Source organism: Acinonyx jubatus, chromosome A1 (assembly GCF_027475565.1).
Source record: "Acinonyx jubatus isolate Ajub_Pintada_27869175 chromosome A1, VMU_Ajub_asm_v1.0, whole genome shotgun sequence".
NCBI lineage: Eukaryota > Metazoa > Chordata > Mammalia > Carnivora > Felidae > Acinonyx > Acinonyx jubatus.
In genome coordinates, this window is record NC_069380.1 from 222,578,219 (window position 1) to 222,592,669 (window position 14,451).

At 48.6% G+C, this 14,451-nt stretch overlaps 1 protein-coding gene across 4 annotated transcripts in view; it reads left to right on the forward strand.

Moving 5' to 3' along the window:
• The window catches only part of MYO10 (myosin X), a 225,388-nt gene that overhangs the window by 88,574 nt on the left and 122,363 nt on the right, over positions 1-14,451 (forward strand). For 3 of the 4 annotated variants that reach the window (XM_053201948.1, XM_053201951.1, XM_053201957.1), the window contains one exon: positions 6,953-7,111. The exons of the other annotated variant lie outside the window; for it this stretch is intronic. In XM_053201948.1, coding sequence (XP_053057923.1) covers positions 6,953-7,111 — 159 coding nt within the window. The remainder of the gene's footprint in view (positions 1-6,952; positions 7,112-14,451) is intronic. 4 annotated transcript variants of the gene reach the window in all.

Consider the following 14,451-nt stretch of genomic DNA (forward strand, 5'->3'; position numbering starts at 1 on the left):
TTTCTGCAGGCTCCCACGGCAGCAGCAAAACCAGGAGGCCACTTCCTCTTAGACTCCACAGTGCGCCTAAGGGCATCCGTAGCCACCGAGAGCCTTGAGTCAGAGGGGCTGGCCATGAGAAAGCTCGTTTTTGGTTGCCACGATTGCTCAATTTAGCCACAGGTCAGGAGGCAGAAGTCTTAACCTCTATCATTGATCATCCTTTTAGTCACGAGTTAATGAGTCAATAAATGAAAGAATCCAGAGAAAACCCAAACAAGGCCAGCCGGATTTGGGCGAAGGGAATCGAAATAGAAGAAGGTATATGTTGGTTTTTCATCAGATAACGTACAAGTTGAGATTGTCCTGAAGTTTGTAGAACTGAATGTGTACCCCTCCCTTTTGCTCATTGCCTCGTTCACACAGCTAGTCTCCAGGCTCAAGTATAAGGAGTCTGGGCTCCTCTGTGCAAGGACAATTGATTCATTTCCTTTTAGAACGTTCCCTGTTCTTCCTTGCGTTACGCCCCCCTCGTGGGAATTGGTGCCGTTTGTGGAGCCCTTGTTTGTGCCAGTCACTGTGACTTTTACCTACATTCCTTAGCTTTCGTGATAATTCCGAGTTGGGTATTGCTATTACCATTCTTACTTTGCAGGTGGAAAAAAATCATGGGCCAGAGCAGGTCCAAGAACCTTGCTCACTTTCCTGGAACGATCGGAAGCCCAGATCCAGCAGAAATGAATCCAGCTGGATCTGCCTCCAGGCGTCTAAGGCCATGTTTTGGTCATTACCCCACCTTGCCTCTCCTTTCATGTTATAATCATTTGGAATTTTTTTTTTTAATGTTTATTTTTGACAGAGAGAGAGAGAGAGACAGAGCATGAGTGGGGGAGGGGCAGAGAGAGACGGAGACACAGAATCCAAAGCAGGCTCCGGGCTCCGAGCTGTCAGCACAGAGCCCGACGCGGGGCTCGAACTCACAGACCGCGAGATCGTGACCTGAGCCGAAGTTGGACGATCCACCCACTGAGCCACGCAGGCGCCCCATGTTATAATCGTTTTGGAAGCGAGGACCACTTATTCTGTGTTTATGCTGTGTTTATTGAGTCCGTGTAGTGGGCCATGGCTGGCACTGGGGAACGAGGTAGGCGTGCTCCTTGCCTTCGTGGAGCTTTCAAACCATAGTTCGCAACCCACAACAGACGTGAAATCAGTTTACGGGGTCACAGCCGGCGTTTGAAAGAAACAGAGTAGAAAGGATTGAGGTGCGTTGGACATCGCGACAAGTGTTTTATGAAACTGTGCGTATGGTAGTTCATGGAATAAAACCTTTTTAACTGTAGGTTGCGGTCAAATGAGTTAAAATTGAGACTGACCTGAGGTCCTAGAGTGGGGGACACACAGGGGGATTTTGAACACGTGAGATAATAGATAAGCGATTACAGGTTGTCCCGGGAGCTAGGAAGAGAGTACCCACAGCAGAATAAAGAGGAATCCGACGTGGTGCCCTTGACCTCGTCGGCGTCTTCTGGGAGGATCACCTTAGGGCTGAGGCCTCAAGGAAGGTAGCGGGATGTACGTGGCCCCCACACAGGAAGGCTGCCCTGGACGGGGTAGGAACAAGAAAGAACTGGCCCATGAGCATCTGACCATGATACAGGTACAGGTAGATCATATCTGTACGAACACATACAGAACAAGGGAGCACAAATATAAGCAAACCCCAATGCCTAGAAACTGTCATTATTTTCACCCCTAGCCTTCTTAACTTAAGACAAATAAGAAAGAACCAAAAACGAAATTGCAGAATAGTGTCATGCTGACCTTTGATGAACCCTATTCAGTGTTTTTCTGTCTTTGCTTCCAAAACGTTTTTATATTTGATGAAAGGTTTTGTTCATAGGCCTTGGCTCGTTCGCATCATTTTTTTCCTAGGATCTGTGTAGACCCCTGATGGGTTGGCCATTCTAGACCAGGGTGTCTCCACCTGGCCCTCTTGACATTTGGCCTGAATAATCCTGTGGTATTTCTGGCCATCAAAACTGTTTGCAGACAGGGCCGCGTGTTCCGTGGGTGGAGGAGGGGTGCTGAATTCAGAACCACTCTAGCTGAGGGAGCGCCTGGGTGGCTCAGTCAGTTAAAACGTCTGACTTTGGCTCAGGTCCCGATCTGGCGGTTCGTGAGTTCGAGCCCCACGTTGTGCTCTGTGCTGTCGGCGTGGAGCTCGCTTCGGATCCTCTGTCTCCCTCTCTCTTCCTCTGCTCATGTTCTCTCTCTCTCTCTCTCTCTCTCAAAAATAAACGTTAAAAAAAAATACTCTAGCCAAAATTCTAGGATGTAGTGAGATGAGGTTCCCCAGATTGAGAACACCCTCTACCCCATCTGTCCATCAGGGGAGGACATGACAGGATTACTTTCTTTTTCCTTTCTCTTTGATTAGAAAAGCTAAATGTAATGACTGGGGCTTCTAATGACTTGCAATAAGAGAGGTATGTGTGTGTATGTATACATATACCCACATATACATAACTTGGTGTTACGGAGACTCTTGCATTCACGTGGTGCGAGTTTCCTTGCAATGTAAGTGCTATGCTAAGGTTAAAAGTAGATCGGGATGTCTGGCTGGCTCAGTCGGAAGAGCGTGCGACTCCTGATCTCTGGGTGGTGAGTTTGAGCCCCACGCTGGGTGCAGAGATGACTTCAATAAATAAAACTTTAAAAACTTTTCAAGGTAAAAGTGGATAGTAGCTCAGCTATGTTTTACTTAATTGACTTCAGACCTTGTGATTCTTCGTGTAGAAGCGGACCCAGCGTTAGGCAAGCCTTCTGAGTTGTTTTTCCAATCATGTTGATTGGTTTCCTTTGTTCTCCCATGCTTAATCCAGCCTGTCTTGTGACCCGCGGCTTGGATTTCTATAACAGGAGCTGTTTGTTCTGAGGCTGCATTTTCTCTAAATTGGTTTCCTGTCTATTAATCTTTCCATATTTTGTTCCATTTCTTAACCTTACCACCTTTCTCCTAGTATATGCTCCGTTGGAGGAAGTCCGTTTATTCTGAATTGGATTTTTAGGAATACATTTTGATATTCTGGCTGTTTGTTCCCAAAAAATTCCTGTAAAAATAATCCCGTTCTGTAAAGCTAGAGTTCTCCTGCTATTTGGGAATAATTTTGTGCAACTAATACCCTCTTAATTCTTGCACGTAGCCGTGACTTTTGATGCTTCAAGGGACTCTCCTTAAAAATTCTTGAATAAGACTGTGGCTGTCATGAATCCTTTGAAATCTTTCTAGATTAAATCAGGTGTTAATTCGTCCAGTGCACATTAACACACTGAGTGCAGGGGGGGGATCCCATCCCTTACCTCCTTAGGGTAACATCAACGTAGAGACCCTGTCAGTGAGGCTGTCCTCACGTATTTAGCATTAAGTAAGCCTTGGTGGTACTTGGTCCCTATACCCTGATTTATGTCTTCATAAAGATTTGGGGCGCCTGGATGGCTCAGTCGGTTAAGCGTCCAACTTCGGCTCAGGTCATGATCTCGCGGTCCGTGAGTTCGAGCCGCGCGTCGGGCTCTGTGCTGACAGCTCGGAGCCTGGAGCCTGTCTCAGATTCTGTGTCTCCCTCTCTCTCTGACCGTCCCCGCTTCATGCTCTGTCTCTCTCTGTCTCAAAAATAAATAAATGTTAAAAAAAAAAAAAAAAGATTCATGACCATGTGTGACAGTTACGTGCATATTTGGTTTTATTTTCTTCCCCTTGTTGGAATGTAAGCCATATTCCCAGGGCTTAGACCGCACCAGTAAATATTTGCTCGAATGAATGCATTTCCTTAATTTCTCAGCCACTTATTTAGCATCTACAGTGCCCCACGCACCATTTTAGAATCTTTACAGATATTAGCCCATCTCTGAAGGGATGGTTATCCTTGCCTTTCCTTCACAAATACTTTTTCTACATATCCTACTTTTCTGGGAGTAATCAGTGTTTTGAGCAGCTGCAGTTGGCATAATGTTTTGGTCTTTTTTTTTTTTTCTGCTCGTCGTCTCTCATTTATGTAACTGTTTTTTTTTAATGTTGATTTATTTTTGAGAGAGAGAGAGAGAGAGAGAAAATGTGAGTGGGGGAGGGGCAGAGAGAGAGGGAGACAGAATCCGAAGCAGGCTCCAGGCTCTGAGCTGTCGACGCAGAGCCCAATGCGGGGCTTGAACCCACAAACCACGGGATCACAACCTGAGCCGAAATCGGACGCTTAACTGACTGAGCCACCCAGGCGCCCCTCTTATTTATGTAACTATTATCTGCCCTCTTGATTCTGTCTTCTTGAGGCCATGGGAAGGATTGGTCTAGTTCTCTGGATTTTCCCACTGCACGTGTCCCCGTTTTACACACAGCATGCTCCTGAAAACCTGAAGACAAATAAACGTATGAAGGTGGGAACTCTACAGTGTGTAGCCATTTCTGTCAGTGCCCGTGTGCCCCCCACTGTATTTTGGCTCACGCATTGTCTTGTTCCCAGGGCATTAAAAAAGACAATGAAATGTTTACAGATGACATGACTATTTAGTTTTATGTATATAGACACATATATAAACACTTAGTGTCTAAGTATTGTGGGCTGTATATGATTATTTCCAAAAGGCAGACTCCATATAAATTCAGATGACATGTCCGTATTCTAAAACATTTCTGTCCTCAAATTCTGGAACTCTCAGCATACTCAAGCAGCAGGTAGGGCTGTTTCCACCTTGGGAGGGACTTGCCGATGGCGAGTCTTGGGGGAGTTTGAGCGGGAGCCTGTCGCGCCCACTCTGGTGCCTTGTCGTCTTTCCTGTGGGCACATTCTCCTGGGAACCTGGGGCAGCCACCCCGCCTGCTGTGTGGCAGGAGCTTTGAGCAAGCAGAGTGAGAAGAGCCGCCTCCCGTGTGCTCTGGGAGCAGAGAGGGGACACGGGGACTCTTTTCTGCCCTCCTCAACTGGCTGGGAGTTCACGGGGCCAGACAGGTTCTGCTTCCTCCCCCCACTGTCACAGCCACTGCAGGTGAAGACCCCAGTGCCAGCCCAATGGTTAGTGTTTCCAGAAAACCCGCCTGGATTAGCATCGTTGGCATGAGGCAAAGCTGGGGAAGGGCAGAGGGTTTTTTTTTTTAGCCGTTCACTTCTGGGATTTTCCAGATTGCCCCAAGACGACTTCTACGTTTGACCTAAATCTCTGTTCCTTCAACGTTCCTCCATGAGTTAGGATGGAAAGTCAGTGTCTTAGAAGCATGCCTACGCTCTTGAATGTCCCTGTGCGTTTTCTTTAATACCTGTTATCTTGTCCGTGGCATACCCCACCCTGCACTCTCCACTCGGGCCCCAGGCCTGGCCTGCCCTGTGGGTGCCTCCGTGGCAGGGGGTGAGGTGGGGGGTTGGCTTCCTTGCCAGGAGGTGGGGTCGCTGGGGCTGGAGCATCTCCTGGTGGATGTGCGGCCAGGAAGCAGCTGGGGAGAGTGGCTCGTCCTGAGAAAGGATGGTTCTGGTGTCTGCCCTGGCCTCCAGCACTTTCTCAGGACTGGTTTTGACCAACTTTTGTGGTTCATGTGGCAGAAATGCCACGGCTGAAGTTTTATTTTTTTCTCTAGAAAAATAAAACCTGCCCTTTTTCATGGCTGCTGGAAACCATTGGATTGGTACTTTTGCTTTCCTTTGTGTGTCATTCTCTTTTGCAATAACATACTATTTGTTGCCATGTAGGCATCTGGTTGATATTTAAAAATAGAATTCCCCAGTCAGGAAGTTCTGCAGATACTCTTCCAGAAAGTCGTTTTGTGCATGTGCACATGTGAAGTACGTGTGCCTGTGAAGACTGTGCATTTTTCATGTTATTTAGGTCCTTTTTTTATATATTCATGTCTTTAAAGGATGAGTATTATAAAAGTATAAAGTGAATAATTATGGAGTAGACGCCATAATCAAATGATTTTGTTATGTACGTGAGTTTATATGTAAAGCTGGCCAAACTTTGATCATCAGACGGGAGCTGACTTAATATGGTTAGTCCTTTTTTTTTTTTTTTTTTTTTTTTTTTTGTAAGATTCTGTTTTTAAGTAATCTCTACACCCAACATGGAGCTTGAACTTAAAATCCCAAGATCAAGACTCGCGTCCTCTACCAACTCAGCCAGCCAGCCAGGTGCCCCAACATGGTTAAGTCCTTAATCAAATCAGTGGCACAAAAGCATTTCAGAAATGCATGGAAATTCAGTAATAAGTCTTAAAATATCAGAATTCTGTCATGTACATGCTACCTACCGCGTGTATGTGGCACTCATCAATGGTGTTTGGAATTTTGAGCAAGATAGACAAACACACCAGTTTTATTTTAAATCTGAGAAGGCATTTGTTTGCTACATATCCTGGTGGAGAGGAGATAGAGTCCAAGGACATCTTTTTGAACATTCCTGGGAAGGTGCGTTCCACTCTTTGAACAAACGTGGAGACTGCCAGGGTGAATTTATGTAACACTTAAATTGAAGAGCTTTTGTGATGAAGTTTTGAGATATGCTGTATGATCCCATGGGAAACATTATGCAGGGAAGCCAAATTATTTTCTAAAAGTTTGGTTAGCCAGGGTCCTAACCCTGGGATCCTACCCTACCCAGGGTCCTAACCCTTACTGATGTATAGCAACAGGAGAAATCTGCAGAGAAGCGAACTGTGAATTTAAGATTTCTGTGTCCTCCAAGGGATGGCTAGTACTTGAGCTAATAATGTCTTTTAGGAATATCTAATAGCAATTGTCAAATGATTGCTTCCTCTAAAAATAGATAGGCGCACAGGGAAAATGAAAAAGTTCTCTGCAGTGTACTTTTTCTTGGCCAATTCAGGCTCTTGTTGCTAAAACTGGTACTGGGATCGTATTTTAAGGTGGGAGATGTCTGCGGACGGCATTCACCGCCGATAACTAAACAACTGAATTCATTCTGCTCCCAGGTGTTCACTTACAAGCAGAGCACAATTACCCACCAGAAGGTCACCGCCATGCACCCCGTGAGCGAAGAGGGCGTCGATGACATGGCCACCTTGACGGAGCTCCACGGGGGCTCCATCATGCACAACTTGTACCGGCGATATAAGAGAAATCAAATATACGTAAGTTCCAACTTTAAGTCTCTGTAAAAATCCCTCAGGTTTGAGTGAATGTTAATTTTTGTTTTCCGAGGGTGTTTTCTGGCCTTTTGAGAACCTCCAGTTAATCGAAGTCAGACTGTGTCTCCGGGTGTTTCGCCAAACTGGAAACGTGGCTCGAGAAATCGTGTTCTCGCGTTTCTTGCCTTGATCGTTACTTTCTATTAGAGAGAGGTGATCTGACCTCTTTTTACGAGCGCATTCTGTTCGCGGTCCAGATCGGTGTTAATGAAAGTAGTATTTAGAAATCCTTTCAAAAAGTCATTTCCGTGATACGTACTTTTTGAAATTAGAGTACAGAGATTAGTTGAACTGTCCAGGTGAGCCTGCAGACTTTATCTTTTTTTTTCATCTGCCTGTTTCCAAGTCTTGATAATAAAGGGGGCCACTCTTGACACGTGGGTTTTCTTTTCTTCTTGTCAAGTTCAAATTTATACAGGTTTGTCCCTAAAAACCTCAAGTTTTAGTATTGTAAAAACTCTCGATCTTTTAGTAAGTTTTGTTCTTTAGCAGTTACGGTTAATTTTGCCAATATATTTGTGATTTTGATGAGTAGCGTCAGCCTTCACAGCAAGCCAGCAGGTGCTAACAGAAACTCAAGACGGGCCTGCGTGGTATCCATGTTCCTCCAATTTATTTATTTACCCTTAGACAGGGGGAGGAGGGCTGGGAAAGGAGGAGGAATCCGTTATGTGCAGGTTTACTGCTTAATTTTCCTCTGCTTTTTACATAGTGAGTTTCATGCTTGCCAGATTGACCTGACGTTCGCCACGTGGTTTTAAACAGCCTGATCTAGAGAAATGCCGTGGTGTTCTCGTCCTCTGACTGGCTGAGCTTGCTTACACTCAGTCTTTAGATTATAGTAATTTCTGTATGTTCTTCAGGAAAGGTAACATTCCTACGTGTTTACGTGAATGGCTGCCTGCTCTGTGCTGTGTGCGTGCCGGCAAAGCTCTGTTCGGTCCCCATGTCAAGAATCTCCAGGGGCGCCTGGGTGGCTCAGTCGGTTAAGCGTCCAACTTCGGCTCAGGTCATGATCTTGCAGTTCGTGAGTTCAAGCCCCGCGTCGGGCTCTGTGCTGACCGCTCAGAGCCTGGAGCCTGTTTCGGATTCTGTGTCTCCCTCTCTCTCTCTCTCTCTCTCTCTCTCTCTCTCTCTCTGACCCTCCCCCGTTCATGCTCTGTCTCTCTCTGTCTCAAAAATAAATAAACGTAAAAAAAAAAAAAAAAAAGAATCTCCAGCTGACCAGCGAACTCCCTTCTTCCCAGGGAGTAGCCACTACATGTGTCCAGGTCACCAACCCTGTGCCTTTAGGAGTAAGTATTTGACACTGTCCCGTCATAGCAGTTTCCTTGCTCGGTTTGTCAAGGACTTATTTTGTCTTTCTTGAGCCGAGGACATTGCCAGGCACCTGGTAGCTATGTAATCAATGTTTGCAAAATAAATGCCAGACGTATTAGAAATAACATTCTAGTTGATGAGAAAGTGTGAGGCTAGATTTAAAAGTTCTTTATCGGTGTGTGCGTCTTGTAGGTATTTCGGGACTCAAACTCTTCTGTCTTTAGATACGAGGTCTTACTCTACATTCAATAGTCAGGAAAAATCCAATTGGAAGGGGTGAAAAAACTACCAAAGGGGTTTAAAAGGCAGAGTCTTTAAAAAAGTTTTCCTAGGGGCGCCTGGGTGGCTCAGTCGGTTAAGCGTTTGCCTTCGGCTCGGGTCATGATCTCACAGTTCGTGGGTTCGAGCCCCACATCGGGCTCCGTGCTGACGGCTCAGAGCCTGGAACCTGCTTCCGATTCTGTGTCTCCCTCTCTCTCTGCCCCTCCCCAGCTTGCACTCTGGCTCTCTGTCTCTCTCTCAAAACTAAATAAACATTAAAAAAATTTTTTTTAAGTTTTCCTCCCCCTCTTTTCATGATGATGAGGATATTAAACCTGATAGCTGAATTGCCCACTAAAGCCTATGAATAGGATATTGGCTTTATTCCCTACAATGAACAACTTTTCCTCCCCCCTGCCTTTTTTTAAAGCTTATTTATTTATCTTGAGAGAGCGAGAGAGCGTAAGGGAGGGGTAGAGAGAGAGAGGGAGAGAGAGAATCCAAAGCAGGTTCCACACTGTCAGCCGGGAGCCCGACGTGGGGCTCAAACTCACAAACCACGAAGTCGTGACGTGAGCCAAAACCAAACTGAGACGCCTAACCAGCTGAGCCACCCAGGCGCCCCTTTGTCCTTTGCTCCGAGGGAAAAACACAGGATTTTTGTACGTCAATCTGCAGGTCATTTCAGTTAATACTGCCCTCCTGAGCCTGCCTTGTGAGACTTGGATCATTGTATTATCATGAAGCAGCCACCTTGATTTTCTTATCGCTGAAGCTGTTTGGGGTGGAGACCACACAAGCCAGGCTCTGCCCCGTCAAAACACCACCACCACCTGCCAGAAAAACCACCTCTTTCCTGCCTTTTCTCCCAGCTCTGAGTGATGCCTGGCTGTGTCTTTAAGAGGAAAAAAAAAATCACTTGTGCCACGGGTGCTGTATCTGTTGTCTATTGCTGGCATAAAAAATTGCCATCATTAAAACAGCAGGTGCTGCCCTATGGTTCTGTAGGTCAGTCGTCCGGCTGGGGTCTTGCCAGCCTAAAACCCAGGTGTGGGAAGGTCAGTGATCCTTTCTGGAGGCTGTAGGGGGCGATCTGTCCCCTGCTCCTTCTGGTCCTGTATGCGGTTCCAGGACCGAGGTCCCTGTGGTCTTGCTGGCTGTCAGCCAGGGCTGCTCTTAGCCTCTGCGGGCCCCCTTCTTTCACCTTCAGAGCCAGCAACAGTGGACCCAGCCCCTCTCGTGTTTCTACTCTCCCCTCCTTTCTTCTCATTTCTCTCTCTGCAGCCAAGACGTCTAGTTTTCAAGGATTCCTGCAGTTAGGGCCACCTGGGTCCTCTCCCTATCTCGGCGTTTCCAGCCCGAATCCTATCCCCACAGCCCTGTGCATACGGCAGAGTCACGGGTCCTGGGGACTCTGCGTGGACGTCTGGGGTGGGGGAGGGGCACGTTCTTCTGCCTACCATAGGCGGCCTCCTGTGAGTCATGTTGTTGAGAAGGAACCCCCCGTGGGTCTTCTCCGACACTCTGGATCTTGCATAATTTTTATTTGTTGGCTTTCTCTTCCGAGTGGCAGGTGACACAGGTCATCGGGGAGCAGACTCCTCTCCAGGTGGGAAGGTCTACTGTCTTGTGTGAAAAAGGACTTAGCTTTTTTCCTCCTTGGGGACCACCCTTACTGCCTGAGGACTTCACCAGACCCCAGTAAGATATTTTTCCCCGCCGTTACCATCCTCCATTAAAATGGGGTAGATAGGGATGCCTAGGTGGCTCAGTCGGTTAAGCATCCAGCTCTTGATTTCCGCTCAGGTCGTGATCTCACAGTTTGTGAGTTCGAGCCCCACATTGAGCTCTGTGCTGATGGTGCAGAGCCTGCCTGGGTTATTCATTCTCTCTCTCTCTCTCTCTCTCAAAATAAACAAATAAACTTAAAAAAATAAAATGGGGTAGACAGCTCTAAAGGGATAAATGCTCAGAGCAGACAAATCCCAGGTGAGCATGCATTTCTCTACCCACCTTCTCTTGGGCTCTACATTAATAATTTAATCTGTGTGTCAGTTTTTTTTTAAATGTTTATTGATTTTTGAAAGAGAGAAAGAGAGCGAGCTAGCTGGGGAGGGGCAGAGAGAGGGAGACAGAGAATCTGCAGCAGGCTTCAGGCTCTGAGCTGTCAGCACAGAGCCCGACGCGGAGCTCGAACTCACAGAGCGTGAGATCATGACCTGAGCCGAAGACGGATGCTGAACTGACTGAGCCACCCGGGCGCCCCGTGTGTCAGGTTTTTTTTTTTTTTTTTTAATTTTTTTTTTTTAACGTTTATTTATTTTTGAGACAGAGGGAGACACAGCATGAACGGGGGAGGGGCAGAGAGAGAGGGAGACACAGAATCGGAAGCAGGCTCCAGGCTCCGAGCCATCAGCCCAGAACCCGATGCAGGGCTCGAACTCGCAGACTGCGAGATCGTGACCTGAGCTGAAGTCGGACGCTTAACCGACTGAGCCACCCAGGCGCCCCCCGTGTGTCAGGTTTTTAATTTATGTTTTTTAAAAGGTCAGATGTCATAACCCCCATATCTGACGGGACTCCTTTAAAATCAAGTGACAAGCGGAAAGTTTCTGGAATGTCGTTACTTTGTACCTTTCCCCCATCTTACTTATCTGTACTACCAGGTCTTTATAAAGCTTCTGCCTGGAGCTTGGAGCTTGGAGCTTGGCCCTGGGCTCTTGAGGATGGAAACGGAACAGACTTGTCTGTCACTGTGTGGGTCTGCATGACCCTAGCCTCGCCACTCGTCCTTTTGGGACCTGACCCCTGGTTAGGGCAGCTCTGCTCTCAGCATGATTGCCTTGCGCGGGCCCCTTCCTTCGGCCCTAATGCTGGATTGCTTTCCTGGAACTTGAGGTTTCTGGTGCCTAAGGCTCCGCTCCATCTTTCCCACCCTCTGGCAACTTCTGAGACAGGAGCCCTGCTTAACACTACAGCTCCCAGCCTGGGACCTCGTCCCAGACTCCCCCCTCGGCCTCTTTGCCGTGGGCTTCCTGCCACAGAGGCTGTCCTCTGATTGCTTCTCCTCAGGAGAGGGTCTGACGAGGGTCCCACATTCCTCTGTCTCTTCCTGCCACTCATGAGACTGGGTGAGGACAGATACCCGCACTTGTAAGTTCCGAAAGACAGAGGAGAGAGGAGCATGTGTTTATGGGACAAAGAAGAGGTAGGGAGAGGTAACCTGTAGGTGGGTGAGAAAGCCTGAACTGGTCATGAGACGCCCTATAGGGCGAGAGGAGGTGACAGGAATGACACTTCAGAGGCAGGGATAAGAGTGGGTCAGAAGGAAAGGCTTGAGGACGCCACACGTGCAGATGGAGAGACGAGAGTGAATTCAGTGCGATGGCCTCAGTCGGGGCAAGTCCCTTTGCTCATGGAATCCGGTGTGCTGGGGACTGTCGAGCAGTCAGGTGGGAGGGGCAGGCTGGGGTCAGAATATCCTTAAAGCATTGAGCCTCAGCCGGGAGACCTGTCCCCAGGGGACATTCGGCACAATCTGGAGGGCATCTCTGGCTGCGTAGCGAAGGCAGAGGATGTAACGGTATCTAGCAGGTAGAGGTCAGGGGTGCTGCTGACATCCCACCACGAAAGGTCGTCTGGCCTGAGATGTCGGTCCTCCCGAGGTTGAGAGGCCTTGATTGGCTGACAGTCCATCAGAGCATCTGGGCTTGGTGGCACCCAGACCACCCCGTCCTTGCCAAAGGGTTTTGAAGAGGGCGTTTCCCCAAGGAAGAACTCAGACGCGTTGATGGTGAAGCGCTGTGATATGGGCCAGGGAGGGCAGGTTGGCAGAGAGAGTGTCGTGAATACGCCGGGACAAAGAGACGGAGGGGGTCTCGCCCGGGGCGGGGCGGGGAGGGTCGGGAGCCAGAGAAGAAGGAGATAGAAGTGTGGGGGAGGAGGGATGCGTCTTAATGACTCCCAGCCTCGTGAAGCCCCCGTGGCCGTGAGAACTTGGCGCTGAGGGTCCCGGCAGCCCCTCCAGGGGAGGAGCGTGGGGAGAGGACGGGTTGGTTTCGGACGCCTGTCTTAGCGTGTCGTCTGGAGCCTGGCTCGTTTCGGATTGTCACGTACCCAGTGTCTAAACACGGTGTCAACAAGGGCAGATGAGGTTTTTCTGTCGTGTTGCACGTCAGCCCGGGGTCTGCCAGGCGGGCTCCGTGGTGCAGCAGGTTGGTCTGCAGCCACACGGAAGAGAAGCAAATGACGTGCCAGGGTTTGTCGCGCTCTGGGTCAATTGCACGGGGGAGGCTCTTCCCCCAGCCTCTAAGGAATGGCTCAAAACCACATCAGGGAGGGAGCCGCAGGGAAGGGCAGGGCTCCTCTGCAATTATGGCCTCGGGGATGGCTCCAGAGGAAGGGGGGGGGGGGACACCCAGCCCGCCTGTCCCCTCGTTGGGCTTGCCGAACCCACAGCACAGACATCAGGATCAGACGAGCCCGTTTGGAGAAGCTGGGGCCGGGCCCAAAGATGAACGCTTCTGTAGGCACAGAAGATTGTTTGTAGGCACAAAAGCTAACGTGTTTGGGGGGGTTTCAGAAATACCTCCCCTCTGCTGGGCGGCGTTCCAGACCGAGTCGGCAAGTGTGGCCTGACCATGTTCCCGAGTGAGCTCGGAAGCCGGCTTCTTCTGCGCCCAGCGCAGCGTGTTCACAGTCAGTACCCGACTGAGGACTTGGTGACTGCAGCCGGCAGGTGGAGGGCATTCACCCGTGGGGAAGCCCCGGGCCGTCTGTACTGGTGGGACTGGGCGTGGGATGGGGTTGGAAATCCAAGTCCGCGTGTCGTTTCCTTGCATTGGGTTTCCCCAAAGTAGCCTTTTTTGGGGGGGGGGGCTGGGGGGGATTCATTTCTGTCCCTTTCCAAAGCCAGTGTCACGTACCCACATGCCTCTCAGGGATGCAGGGATGGCCTTAAAACAGGATGGCCAGTCCTCCCTCATACCAGGAACGGCTGAACCCAATGTGGTTTGTCTGAGGCGTTTTTTCACATGAAATCAAAACTGATGTTGCCAGAAAATGATGATCACCCATCTGCCTTGGCCGTATGTATTTTTAAACTTTGCCGAACATTGGTACGCTTGAGTGGCCACTTCCGTATCAGCACATGAGGGTGGCGGTTAGGAACGTTGTTTTTATGATGTTTTCTCTCCCTTTCCTGCCTCTCTTTCGAAGGTCAGATTCCTTTGACCAAGGAGGGAATGTTGGCCCGAAGGTTACTCCCATTAAATGGAAGTGTCGCTTCTGAATTTCAGAGCTTGACTTCAGCATCGACTGAAGTTTCCGACTAACTTGCCGTCTGGTTTTCAACTAACTTGAATGCTTCACAGTTTGTTTTTAATTGTGTAAAAATGTTTTCAATGGTTTAATTGGATAATGACAGAAAGCAGTTGTGTTTGTTTTTTGTTTTTTGTATTTTTATGTAGAAGGTAGTGGCCTTAGAGCGCTGCAACATGGTTAAAACTCGAATTTATTTGTGGTCAAATCATGTGCCCCCAATATAGCTACGTCGATGTCGCCCTACCCGTGGGCCGGGCTGAGCGCTAACCTCCAAGGACGCAAGAGTACTCTTGTTCACAGGAGTTGCTTCTTGAAAGATTGGATAAATGAGAGATCCCGCCTCTCGAAGACCTCACGGTTCCTTGGTGAAGACAGACACA